This window comes from Numida meleagris, chromosome 3 (genome assembly GCF_002078875.1).
Source record: "Numida meleagris isolate 19003 breed g44 Domestic line chromosome 3, NumMel1.0, whole genome shotgun sequence".
In the NCBI taxonomy this organism is placed as follows: Eukaryota; Metazoa; Chordata; class Aves; order Galliformes; family Numididae; genus Numida; species Numida meleagris.
Genome location: NC_034411.1, coordinates 890697 through 904541, shown reverse-complemented (window position 1 = coordinate 904541; position 13845 = coordinate 890697). Strand labels below are relative to the sequence as shown.

Sequence of the window (13845 nt, the reverse complement as noted above, 5' to 3'; positions counted from 1 at the left end):
GAAAGCAACACAGTCCTGACCAAGGATTAACTCCTGCATTTGAGGATGTTTATTAAGTGCATAACTACAGGTTTGATTAAACACCCTTTAAAGATTTTATGTCCATTCCTGAAGTGAACAGCTGAAATTCCTCTGTACCTTTCCCTGTCTTCCCTAAATGTTAATATATTCAAGTCTTCACAGTATTCTTCTGAATAAAGCCTGGAAACCTAGACAATCATCTCAAGTCCGATGTGCTGCTTCAACTCATGTAACTTTTTGCATTTTACAGTAATGCTGACTTCTGATTTATCACACAGAGCAGAATTCTCATGCTACCATCTTCTTCTTTCTCGTTGGGCAGGGCAGCTGGTTTTTTAGGTCTCCAGAAGCAATGGCATCCTTAGCTTACTCTTTTGCTCTTTATCCCTGAAATGAGTCCCCAAACACTATCATTTTGTTTCTCAAATGAACTTCAAAGTTCATGCTAACCATATTTTTCACTGTCCCTTAAAAAAAAAACTTATATGCATTCACAATATGTAATTTTTTGTGAATATATTGGTGTTTTAACCCTAGCACTATAGTTTTCTGAGTAAATACTCATAATCTAAACTCTTTCTTCTAGTAGAAATTTCATGTCTTCATTATCAGCTGCCTTCTTTCTCTTTCAAATTAATGACAGACATGTCTGTTTTTACCTTTGATAAAAGCTGGGCCCCATCTGATAGGAAGAGAACTATGATGTCCCACATAAAGGTAGCCCTTAAGTTTTTCGTTCTTCTGTATTTTATCACTTCCATATTCCTTTCTAGACATTATTTCTGCCTTCCACCCTCTCTGTTTCCCAGATGTCCTGTCTCTCACAACCCTCCTACTCTTTTTGTCCCCTCGTGACACAGAACTGTTTCTCCTTTTTGTTGATATCTAACAGCTTTCCAGCAGTACCATCCAAAGCAGACCCACTTCCCTTTCTTCCCTTTTTGTCACTGTCCCAGCCCTATGATGTTTTTCTGAATGTACTTCCCTCAGAAGGTAAACCACAGAGAGAGAACTTTTCCACCAAGCTCTGTCTGTAGACCTTACACTGCATCATCTCTTACCAGTACCAGCAGCAGCGTGACCATTCTCTCCTTGCCCTGAAGCAAGGTGCCTGCAGTTAGTTAGCTACTCCAGGCCCCTGCCTCACTGTAAAGGGTTTGGCATTGCTCTCTGGAGATCCCTTGACACACACTGCCCCTCATCACTCCAGTTCCTGCATTAGCCACTGTTTTCCCCCTCCCCCACCCTTGTACATGAAGCATCCTTCTGAAGTTTCCTAACCTCACTACTATGGAATACAGCTTTCTGTACTCATCTCCTAAATTCCATGAAAGAAATTAAGAGGAAGTCTGAAGTATGAAACTAAGGCAGTCCTGCCCTTTTCTCCATGCCCAGTTCCTCACGTGAGTAGAGTGTCTTGTATCATTTTAAGCACTAAATTCAGTGAGAGCTACAAAACCATTCTACAGCAATGCACCATTATTATACTGCAACAGCAGCTTCTCTTTCAGAATAGAGAAATCAAGGCAAATGTATACACCAAATATGAGACTCGTGATCAGATGCAGTTATTTAAAATGCACTTTCTTCCCACAAAGAAGAGGGAAACACAACTCTGGTGTCAAGCTCCACAGTCCAGTTGTTCAAGTGAACAGGGGATGTTATGAGGACACCAGCACTTTCCTCCCCCCAGTGTCATGTGGGAAAACCAAATGTGGCTCCTCCCATATCTGCTGCTTTCTGAAGTAAAAGTAGCCTTCATACAAAACATACAGGAGGAAAAGAGATTGGGTGGGCACTACTTCTTTTTATTTGCCAGTATCTTTAAAAGGTTACATTTGAGGATTATGAAGTAGCACTCAGCATCTCCAGAGGGAAAAAAGTTGTGTTGTGTCACAACTCCAGAGACCTTTCAGAATCTGACTGCGTTGCTACCAGCCAAGACATCTCCAAACATCGTTCTGCTCACCACTTCACTGCCTGATGCTCTCAGGTACAGCTGTGCTTTTTCTGCTTCACTCTCCTAGCTTGTACTGGAGTCTCCAGGCAGTGATCAGCAGACTGCTTGAAGCAAATAATTTTGGATTAATAATAAAGCTATCTTTAAAGCTGCATTTTTGTGCTTATTAGAAATGGTCCTCGTGTTATCCTTCTATGTGAAGGAACTAAACAGGGCTGAATTTGTTCAAGAACACAGGATGTTTAGTAAGTTGGCATGTTAGTAAAACCTTGATCCACCTTTCATTGTGTAGAACTGTATGGTTGAAGACTAAGAGAATACACTAATTCAATCCTTTGATGTAGTAGTTACCAATAAGTGAGCTTAATTAGTTAACTTCTCAGATCCTCAGATTAAGAAGTCAGAATTTAAGACCTCGATTAAGAGTGCTGTTAGTTTTTCTGCTTCTAAAATTTCTACCACCAAAACCAACAAAGGACCACAAAACGAGACTGTTTCTTCCCAACAGTTACCTGTTGGGCAGCACGCTGGGGCGGTGCTTTACTACCAAATTATATACAACAAATGTTAATTTGGAACTGGATGACCAAGAAACCAACTTTTAACTTGTGTTAAGCATGAAGTTTGCATACGGTGAGTTTTGAGTCTTTGTGTACGGCTCTTTGTTTTTAAAACTCATTTTTAGCAAAGCTCGTCTTTCTTTCCCTGTGTGCCATGCCTGCTCTCTGTTAACACCTAAATCCTCACCTGCTGTGGGCTGTTCTCCTGAATGGTGCTGTTCAGTTTCATTGGCTTCTCTTCGGCGTGGGATTTCCTGTGCGTTATCTGAGGTTGGGGCCTGCCTGGGTGCTTAGAGGCGTCCTCTTTCATCTTTTGCTTCTGTTTCACTGCGTTTGGTGAAGGCTTTGGTAAGTGAACCTGTTGATGTACAGACAGCAATTCTGTATGCTGAAGAACAACCAGCAGGATTCAGAGTTACTGCAGGTACTGTTCCATTATTTGAACCTGTCAGGTTCGAGAGCAGCAGCGTGCCTCTCCCTCTTCCTCCCTGGGTACAGCATGCAAAGTTGCAAGTTTAGAGTAACAGAAGCCAATGAGCCCGTGCCCACTTCTGGTGGTCGTGACTTTTAGTGCTTGACTTTTTTCAAGCACTCTTAGCCCTTACCAAAAGTTGGGCAGCAAGCTGAGAGTGAGCTCCCAGGAGACACCACGCGTCACCGCAGTGCCCAGATCCTCACCTGCTGAGGCTCTGTTTGGGGAAGCGTCCAGCTGAAGTGACTTGGCTTCTCTTCACTGTGGAGCAGTCTGCCTGTTGCTCCGGTCCGGGCCTTGTTTTCACAGATGTTTTCCTCACTTTCCTTCTTTTTTTGCTTCTGCGGAGCTGGTTTTGGCACAGGCTTTGGTAAGGAAACCTGTTGATGAACAGCCAGCAGTTTTGTATAGTGAAAAAATGCCTCAGTATTTTTAAAAAGAGAAATGTTTTAACTTCAGTGCTGAGAACACAAGAAGAGAGTAAGCTTCAACCTTTCTCTAAATAATTGTTTTCAGCATTTTAATTATCAATGAATGTCATTTTCAAGCAGTACGAGAGCTATGCTGTGTTTGGGAAGGATGCTACAAACACCTGGGTTACACCTTCCAAAATATTCACTCATCGCCCTTATTGGGAACGAGGCCACTCAGTCACCGTTGGTATCATTCAGTAGAGCTGAGTGCACTTCGTACCAGTGGAGCGAGTCAAATGGAAAACAGAAGGCTGATCACTAAGTTCCAAGTCAGGTACTCGAATTCAAGTCTTAGGTTGTAGAACTATAGAGGAATATAATTGGGATTACACGGTGAATAGTTGCACTGAGTTCATACTGGCTTTTCCTAGTGCTGCTCTAAGCACTCCGTATCCAATGATGTCTGTTTTTGGCTTTTTTAACTTGGAAGACAAACGTAGCCAAAACACAGGCTGCATGCCACATGCCTTCGGTACTTCTGGCACCCTAATAACTCCGAAACTGCAATGTTTGCATATGGTCCAATGTGCAGCAGCTGCGTCTCGATATAGAAGCTAGAGGAGAAGTAATACGCTTCTTTTGCATATTGCAAATTAAATACATATAGGAGATAGAAACTGCACGAACTGAATACTGCTGCAAGTGCCAGCAGGGCTGTAGATCTGTGAAAATTATTAACGTTTCGAAACAGGAAGGTGCATTTGTTCTGAATAACTGAAGCTACTTTCCAGCAGTCCACCTCAGGACATAATGCTGTCCATAGCCCCGAGAAACCTAATTATATAGGTTATTTAATTATATAAGCAAGGCTCAGGGCCACCCTGACAGTTCTGTGAGTTCGGAGGTCCACGCTGCTTTCCTGCACGGTGCACGATGGTGCCACAATGCAGAGAAATGCTGACAGCTAAGCCTGCCATCTTCACACCGTACGTATTCTTTAAAGGATTAAACCACTTTCAGAGCAGGACCTAGGGCACTTAGGCAAATATTTACTGTATGCCGAAAAATTGCCATATTCCATACTAAGAAAATGACAAGTGGGTATGGATGTAATCATTTCCCCATCTGAAATTTACAGCATCTAAGGAGGAGTCAGCCGGCCTTCGCGTGCTTCACTCGGCCCTAATTCTAGCACCTTCAATGTAGGTGAGAAAGCTGAGAGTATTCATCCGGTGCCAAAAACTGTCGTAAACGCATTTGAGAGTTAACCTAATCAATGCTCTGTCATCTGTTCAATGTGCAACTGAAACAAAGAACACAGCTGTAACTACTGTTACACTGCTGATGTCATCTCAAGGTCAAATTAATGCGCAGTACAGGGAGCTACCCCTTCACATTCAAATTCTATAGAAATTCCTTTTCACATCACCCTCGAGGACAGCTATTGTTATCTCCTCAGCGGCAGCGCGGGTGTTTACTGGCCTTCAGAAGGGAATTAACCCAAGTTCACCTCTTTCCTGTACAGAACTACAGGTAGAAGCAGACAGGGCAGCTAGAGCCAGTTTCTGCTTCTAAGGAGCGAGGAGTCAGGCTTGTTTGGAGTGGCTCCCTCTATCTTTAGGTTGCCTGTTTAATGGGAGAAGTACGTGGAGAAAAAAGGAGAGGTAGGAAGAGAACGCAGAGGTGTGAGATGAAAGGAGTCAGGGCCAGGGTGAGCACGAGGAGCTGCAAAGGGAAAGTGCCTGCCTGCCATAGTGCTGCAGCACCAAACTGCTCCAGGCCCTCAGTACTGGATTGTCTAAGAACTGCAATAAAACCAGAGAAGGTTCCGTCATCTACTTGTAATTACGTGGCACTAAAGTCCTTGGAATCACTCTAGAAACTTCTTCCTGCAGCTGTTTTGCAGTGACTGTTACAAGAAGCTTTTGCATGTAAGCAGCAGAACGGGCTGAAGAAACGTGCCCGAGGAAAAAAAGAAAGAGGTGATCCCTGGAACAGCACACTAGCATTCTTCTTATTCCAAAAAGCAAGGCAGTCAGCATCAAACGTTCCTCTGAAATGTGATGATAGGTGCTGGGAGCTGCCTCGCTGGCCACAAGAAACCAAGCTCCCTAAGCCAACAGCACGAGAGTGCTAACCACTGACACAGCCCACTCGTGGGTTTTTAATAGGGTTGTGCACTCGCCAACACCAAGTGCTGCAGCAACTGCTCCACTCTAGAAGTTTTATCCTTTATGACATCGGACTGTACAAGTCTTAGGCCAGGCAATGAGATCGGTAGATGAGCTGCTCTGTGTTCTGCTCTAAGAAACCAAAGATCCGTGAAGCAGAGATCCAACCCCATCAGCTGGAGATGAGTTAGCAGCTACCTGGCAGTTCAGTTCCAAAAATGCTCCAAACTGGAGCAAAAAAGTAATCACAAATTAGCGAGGACAACACAGTCACCCTCACAGCAAGGAAAATTCTGTCACCGACGTAGCTTTTGGTTTTGCTAAAAGACAAAAGTGCTAAAACCAGAAAAGTCAATAAAATGGCTCAAACGAGTATCTGTAATTACCAGGATCAAAACTCAGTGCCTTTTTATTAAACATGAACTTTGGTCCTGCCTGCCGTAATACGTAAATAGTGCTGACAATTGGTTTGTGAGGCACTAGCTACAATAAAATGTAATTGTATCATGAGAGAAAGGTGACAATCAGGAGATCATGAAAAAATTACATATTCTCACTGGTGGTTAATTAGCCATGCAAAACCCCCTCAAACAGATATTCTCTTCTATTAGGAATGATTACTATGCAGGCCTACAGATGTCAATACCACAGTCATTCAAATACTTCTTTCCCTACTAATTGAAGGTTGTAAAGCTCTGGTGCCAAGGTTTTGCTTCCAAAGAGCTAATTTATGACTAGAAGGATATTTTATGTCTTCAGTTGCAGCAGCTACAAAACTCAGCAAATCAGAACCATCTGTGCACTGATACTTGAATCACCATTCATCTAGCAGCCTATCAGTCACATTAGTTTGCATCCTGCATTCTTGGCTCACGTACACTTGTGCTGGTCCAAAGTTCACCAGAAATATTAAAAATGAATGGTACCCTGACCCCGTCTTATTGCACACGCATCACAGACAGAAACGGGGCTCTTGCATACGGGGTAGTTTCAAGGCAGAGGTATGCCGGGCCTGACATTTCACTGCAAGTCCAGTAAGACTGCTAATTACCTCCATTTCCACTTATTAAAATAAGGTTTTATTAACCGTATCGCTTCAGACTTGGAAGTACAAAAGGAAAACAGAACGCTATTAGCCGTCAGTTTTTAAGTTCCGTGTTGGTGCATCGCTGCATACCAATAACACAGTTAAATCCCAGAATAATACCTCCTCCACGTTAGTGGCTGCAGGAGTATAAAGGCAAATGACAAAGAACAGTTTGAAAGCAAGAAAATGAATTAAACGCTTTCACTAATAAAGGTAGCTTTGCTTTTAATCTGGAAAGAAGGAGAAACCTGGCATCCAGGCTCGTCCTCAAGATGCTGGCGAACAAAGTCCTTGACTTCCCCATTATCCTGAAAGTAAATCATTCTCTGCAGACCTACTGCTTTGAAGTGAGAGGCTGGAGGTCAAAAGGACTCATGACAGTTCTTCCTCCTTAAGGGTTGACATCCCACTTTTTAGCAAAGCCAGGGGAAACAGGAATTAACAAACACGGTGTATTTAAGGCAAAAAGAACTGCTGCGTCAGTCCCATTTTGCGATCTTAAACTATTTCCTCTTCTACAAAATAAAAGGCAACAATTAAAGCGGGAGATTTCAGACATAACCCCCACGCTGTCTTACTTACTTTTGACGCTTTAGCGGCACAGTGATTCTGCGGGCGTCCTGCAGTGGAAAATTCCAGCGGGCCATCGTAGCGAGTTCCGCTCAACTCTAGTCCATCCAGCAAGATTTTCTTAAGCTCTTGGTACTTTGGCTTCTCATCGTAAGCTAAGCCATAAACACGCACCAAAAACTTGGACAGTTCACCTGTGGAACGTATTTCAAACGCAAATTTCACTTGGTGTAGGCCTAGGCCGTCAGAAAGCATTTCATTCCAAAATGGATGCCAACCCTACGCTGCCAAACAAGATGACAACATTTCAGCTGAAGACACCACTCAAAGCAGAGCAGACAATATCTTGTCTTTTGGAGATGAGAAAAGGAAAAGACAGGCTTGGATAAGCAAGCTAACCCTTCTGCGCTGCGTCTTGTTCTGCGTGTGCAGTAATTCATGTGGTAGCCTAAGTTATCCAAATACAATCATTCATCAAAACTATTGACAAATGGTGGATCCTTCCGTATAAAGTATTTTATACTTGAAGGACCATAATATGACTTTAAGTATTAACTAGTCTCAACCGCTCTATTGTAATCTCTATAGAGACCCTTAGAACGCTTTGGTGAAGGACAAAATTTTGTTTTCTGATAGTTTGACCAATGTTCATTTTGAGATCGCATACTAATGCAGTCTAACAGCAGTATTATTTTGCAGTCACTTTTGAGTGGTTCTAACAAGAACACCACTGAATGTGCAAAAATAATGCTTAGGGAAAACATACAGGGGTAGATTAAACTTTTCTTTCAGTCAACAACTCAAGTGTATCCGAAAACTGCAGTGCCACACCAGCTATCAGCACCTAGTAAAATCCCAGAAGTAAAAGCTTACTAAATATGCATGCAGATCCAATCATTCAAATGCAGAAATACTACGAAAAGAAGAGCAGAAATAAAACCTAGACACTGACAGCTGACTTTTGTAGGAAGTGCGATGTTTCCCCTGTGCTACTCTTGTATTTCAGTGAAGGACACAGGTCAGGATATGAACTATGCGTTCATTTGCCTTTTCAAACTCAGAACACTGAGCAATAAAGCTTTGGTAGGCAATTACTCTATTTCTCAGATAGTCACTCCTTCCTGAACAGCTTGGATTCCCTGTGGCTAAAATCCCTTACGTCACTGCATCGTGCTTCACAGATGAGATGAAGATTTTTGTACCGCCGCTCGTGGGGGTTGAAAGTTTGGTGCTCCGTGTCTGCACTGTCTGCTTAGTGCTTGCTTATGGGACAAGGCAGGAAAGCAGCAGCAGAAGCTCCTGCAATAAAAGCACTAAGTGTCCTTAATCACTAAGTATCATTAAGCATCGAGAATTGGGTATTGCAGAGTGACCAGCATTCCACAGCATCCAGAAATTTAGTTTCTGCCCTTGCAGTATACAAGCCTTCAAGATAAAAATGCTTTAAGCTTAAGCTTGTACATAAAGGGCACGATCCAATTCCACTGAAGTCGGAAATATTAGTTAAATTAAATTACACCCTAAATTAATGAGTCTGACATACAATCTCACAATGAGCATTATGTAACTAGCCCGTTATCAGCTAACCGCAGATATTGCAGGGTGAGTTATTCTGCTGGACAGATATGCGTTCAGAGAGCTTCCACGAGTGCCAAATTTTACACAAATAGGATAAGGGAAAACTGCCCTGAATGCAGCCCTTCCTGAATTACTTCTGTTTTGTACTATTTGCTGTCTTAATACCCTATTTAATACGGAGCGTATCTCGGAGCATTGTAGAGATTTCTTTACTAATTCCCTCGTCCCTCAGCTTTTATTGCACGTTGCCACCACCAAACGTGTACTCCTGGATCTGGCAAGAGAAAGAGCCAAACCTTGTAAGAAGCTGCTGACAGTGGACACCTCAGCTTTAGCCTCTTCCACGTGCAGTAAAGACGTCGCAGCCATCTTCCCCTCAGAACTCAACTAACACACTGAGTAAACAGGCGTGCAGAGAGGGAAGCTTAGGGGAAGACGCTAAGGATGCGGACAGGGTATCAAAGAAGTATGGGGACAAAAAAGGAAGGGAGGAGCTGAGAGCCAGGTTTGATTTCTAGACTTGATGCACATCAGGAAAGTTCAGGTGGCGCTGACTCGGATACTCCTGCTTTCTCCTAAGACTGGTAACACTGCATGGACTCAGGCCTCATGAACCCATCTGCCTTAAGGTGTCGAAGCTTGGCAATTAAGTTCAATATTTTAAAGGGAAGAGCTGGTTACACTTGTACTATTTTTATTTTTCTTCTGCTTCCCCCAAATAGAGTAAGACATTTAAGTATTTTATGTAACAGATTGCAGAGCTCTGTGGTACACACTGTCAGCACACTTACTGCAGCTGCTTCCAGAAGAATTCCATTCCATCACCGAATCTGGGAGCTCATCCATAAGTCTGAAACAACATGAGAGCACAACAATTTAATGTGGTTTTGGAGCAGGTGATTCTTCATTTGGGATTTTAGGTAGACAGCAAGTCTCAATTCCAAAGGGAGTGGACCTCCAGGATAGCTTATGATTCACAGCACTGCTTTTAAAACAAGAGCTCCCCTTTCCAGCTGTACTTTTAACTCTTTGGAGGCTGCTGATTTCAGCAGGACCGGATTTACAGCTAAGACCGCGCTTCTATGTTTTTCTTTGCAGTTATTTTAAGCTTTCCAGCAAGAGGAAAAAAAAAAAAAATCCTTTGAACTTGTTCTGATTTCAGCTTAGTGATTAATATTTGTGATTTGAAAATTAAGCAGCAGCTCTGGTCTGCTGGTAGTACTTGAACATCAGATTCCTCCTGCCATACAGCTCACAGACAGCTGGGTGCTGGCTGTCACAATTACAAGCAGGCACGGCCGGGACAGAGAGGGAGAGGGAGGTGAAGCAACTGCGAGTGCTGTGCACTTACAAAATAAGAAATGGGCAAGGGCGCAGATCTACTTTCTATCTACCCACAAACAGCAGTAACAACGAAGACTGGAGCTCAGAACAAATCCCACCTTAGGAATTGGGTGAAGTACCACCAGCTCTCTGAGCAGCAGGAAACCCCTTAGCACCTGTAGGAGCCTGCAAATGCACCAGCCCCTTTTTCCTGGGTGAAATCTATTACTTGAGCTGTTAATGGTGTCAGAGGATCCTCTGCTTTCTTTAAGGAAGGCCCACTGACCAGGAACAAGGTACGTTCTCAAATGCATAAAATCAGAGGACGCAGAAAATAACCTTCAGTGCCACCATCTAGTTACCCAGTCGTTTAAAATGAGTTGGTTTGGTATGCAGCAGCTTCACTGAGAACCCAGCTTCATCCAAGTGCTGCCAGCAGGAGAAAGCTGAAGACCAGCTTTCTTTTTTTCCTTCTTAATATTTTGTCTCTTGAGCACCCTCCAAAACAGGACACAAGGCCAGATGGACCCTTGGTCTCACCGGGAGCTGTTCTCTAGTATCACAGGTATGATTTTCTACTTTGGGGAAAGGAAACATTTAAATGTGTACATTTTCCTTTAGTTTAGCTTAAATTCCAATTCAGAGAGAGACCCCACTCCAGTTATAGCATGAACATTTCTGAACTCAAGTATACCAGCAGCCCTTAACGAAACCCACGGGTTTGGCACAGTGGCCTCGTTGTCCCAGTGTTACTGGTAGAAGAGGCTTAAGAAAGTGTAAGGGAAGGCTGACAGCAGCTGTGAACAATAGAATCTGAGTCCTGCTCTGACTCCTGCTTCTCAACTGCATCCCACCTTCCAGGCCTGGCCCTTCTTCCCCACAGTCACACACTCACAGCAAGAGCCTGGTGTGCCCAGAAGCGATCTGCCTGGGCAGGTAACGTACTTAGTGACAGATAAGCAACTGGGTGCACACATGTATCCCAATGATTTTCTATTTCTAGCCTTGGAAAGTAGCTCAGGCTCTGAAAAATAAGGTAAGTTAAAGGGGAACATTACTTGATACCAAGGTACTTAATTAATTAGACTAGGAGGGTATCGCTGCTAATCTAATCTATCATTTTCTGTGCATTTCCTCCTAAGCATCTGTTTGCTTGGCATCCTAAAAATCCGAGCGATTGCAAGGGAAGAATTAAGGGTTAATCACAAGGGAAGAATTAGCGAAGCAACTTGATTGATTAAATTGATTGAACATTGAATTGTGTAAGTGTTACCTTGCGGGGGGTTGTGTAACGATCAGAGGTTCTAAAGGAGAAATATTAAACATAAGGTAGGATGTCAACATTTACAGATGCAATCTGTATTATCCGCAGTCTGCAGGCTGACCTTCTTCTCTGCCGAGAGCCGATGCCACACTGAATTTGTGGATTGATTTCTGTGGATCAGCTCTCCCCATTGTGTACCTCTGTTGTGACTTGCCCTACTTAAAAGTTTGCTGCCTCCTCCAATTGTGATGTTACATTGCTGGATAAATGCTCTTCTGTATAGCCTTCTGCAGGCAACACCGTACCACATGCAATTAACTCTCTCAAGTCCCAACTGTGAAAACAGTGAAAGAAAACACTAATGCACTCGGTTGCTTTAGTAAGCTCTAATGAGTCATGCCGGGAAAAAGAAAAGACTTTACACCAGTTATTTAGTATGCTGGTATTTAAATGTAACGGCAGTAGGCACTGGTATAAATTTAAAAACCTACATCAAACAGCTAAAAAAAAAAAAAAAAAATAGGTATCAAATGGAAAGTTAAATACCTTGAATGCAAATGTGAAAGGAAACTTCCAAGAGACTTTTGTACCATAGTTTCTACAAAGCAACCATAGTGGCAATCTGTAACATCCTTCTAGGTGTGCAGTAAGGCACGTGCTCATTCACGAGTGTTTGCTTTGAGAAAAAGGGCATTGAAAAAATAGATGGCAGACAAAAATGACCGGACTGTGCAGCTGGGTTTATCGCATCTCCCCAGCCATACATACATAAAAACTGGGGAGCGTTCACACCATTAACTGCTCCTAACATCTCTGAATTAAGGAGAATCTTTCTTGTAAGGTGATACCCTGCAGGATGCGCGGCCGTCCTTCCCAGGCTCGCTCTGTGAAGTGACAAGAATGTTGACATGTGCGTGTGTACGCGTGTCGTTTTGTTTTTACTTTGTTTTTGCAGTCTGGACAGCTACGGGGTCCTTCAGGTTGTGCTCCCAGGGCAGTTTCCCACATAACCATTGCAGCATGCAGTAGCCAAGGATTTCAAGGTCACCTCGTCTGGACGGGGCTAAAACAGAAGGGGGGTGGGGGGAGGGAGAAAAAAAGATGAAGGAGAAAAAAAGATGAAGAATAAGAACTTCTTCTTAGGAAATAGAAAAGACTTTGACTGAACTACTGTAGATGAAATATGAAAAAGCCAAATGGGCAAAGTGTTTTGTTTGTTCAGCTGCGTTAGACCTAAAACACCCAGGCTTTTGGCCACAGTCCACAGACAGGCAGTGACTTGTTACTGTTGAAGTAAGGGTCACTTTCCTCACCTCCTCCAACTTCATCCTTCCTCAGTCTGGCCTGTCACATGGACTTGATCCCCATGGCCTCTGACATGATCCAGACAGCCCATAACTGAGTACCAACACTTTCTCAAAGAGCCAAGCAGTAAAACAAAGAAATAAATGTCTGCTGCTAAATTGCTAACACATGTTGCAGGAAGTCCATGGGGTCCACACTGGTCATGCAGGGACCCTGCGAGCGCAGACTAAACACTGATGGCCTTTCCTGTTCTACTACAGAGCTATTGGTGCTCGGAAGATAGGACAAAACTGCCATCTAGTGTACATCTGCACGCCCAAGCTGCCTGCCTGCGAGTACCATGAACTGTTTGCACAGAGGAGAGCCATGGCACAGGCTAAAATACACTTATCAAGTTCTCTATGCATTTACCACTACTGTTTCCACACAGGAAATTATTTCAGGAAGAACTTACCCTCATCCTGCACAACCCAAATGGATATACTAACTACAGAATGTAAATACAGTAGGTATAATTCAATCCAAAACTAAACCCATCCTCAAATAACCTCCCACGCAGAAAAAATAGGTAACTGAAGTTCATCGATAGATCGACTTTTTCCAAGGGGAAGCTGCAGTACTAACCCATTTGCTGTTGCTTACTGCTAGTCAAAGAAAACTAAGCTCAAAAGAACTGAACAAGCAGGAATTGTTGCAGTATGTACTTGTGCACATTTGCCTTACAGTTTGCCAAGACAAGACAGCATGCAACCTGCAAAACCAGAAACTGTTAATCAAGATTAAAGACAGATGCAGAAGTTAAATTCACGCTTTTCCAAAACGAGTTTGAACTCTAGCACGAATGAAAGAAGATTGCAGATTTGTTCGATACCCCTTGTCTGGAGCAAAGACTGGTAGTTGAGCACGGTGCTGCTAATCCCGCTGTAAACAGATGTCATATTTTATGGGCCTTCATTAAATTCCAGAAAGTCACTCAGCGAACTTATCTTTTAATTTAAAAAGTCATCTGCTAAAAGCGACGACGCCAACACATCGTAACTGTTTCTTGTTACCGTGCCCGCATTATTGTAAAAGCAGAAGATAACTTCTTATGCATTCTCTATCTTAAGCGCTCTTAGACT

The 13845-nt window shown here is 43.1% G+C and overlaps 1 protein-coding gene across 3 annotated transcripts in view; it reads right to left on the bottom strand.

The window, feature by feature from the left end:
- Nucleotides 1-13845, bottom strand: part of VRK2 (vaccinia related kinase 2) — a 45111-nt gene that overhangs the window by 857 nt on the left and 30409 nt on the right. The window contains exons 8-13 of one of the 3 annotated variants that reach the window (XM_021393225.1): nt 12362-12482; nt 9624-9682; nt 7267-7448; nt 3220-3393; nt 2729-2899; nt 1991-2082 (exon numbers count right to left, since the gene is read on the bottom strand). In XM_021393225.1, coding sequence (XP_021248900.1) covers nt 2011-2082; nt 2729-2899; nt 3220-3393; nt 7267-7448; nt 9624-9682; nt 12362-12482 — 779 coding nt within the window. In that variant the 3' untranslated portion in view covers nt 1991-2010. Of the gene's footprint in view, nt 1-26; nt 2083-2728; nt 2900-3219; nt 3394-7266; nt 7449-9623; nt 9683-12361; nt 12483-13845 lie in introns of those variants that run through there. The other 2 variants (XM_021393224.1, XM_021393223.1) reach the window with 2 other exon arrangements.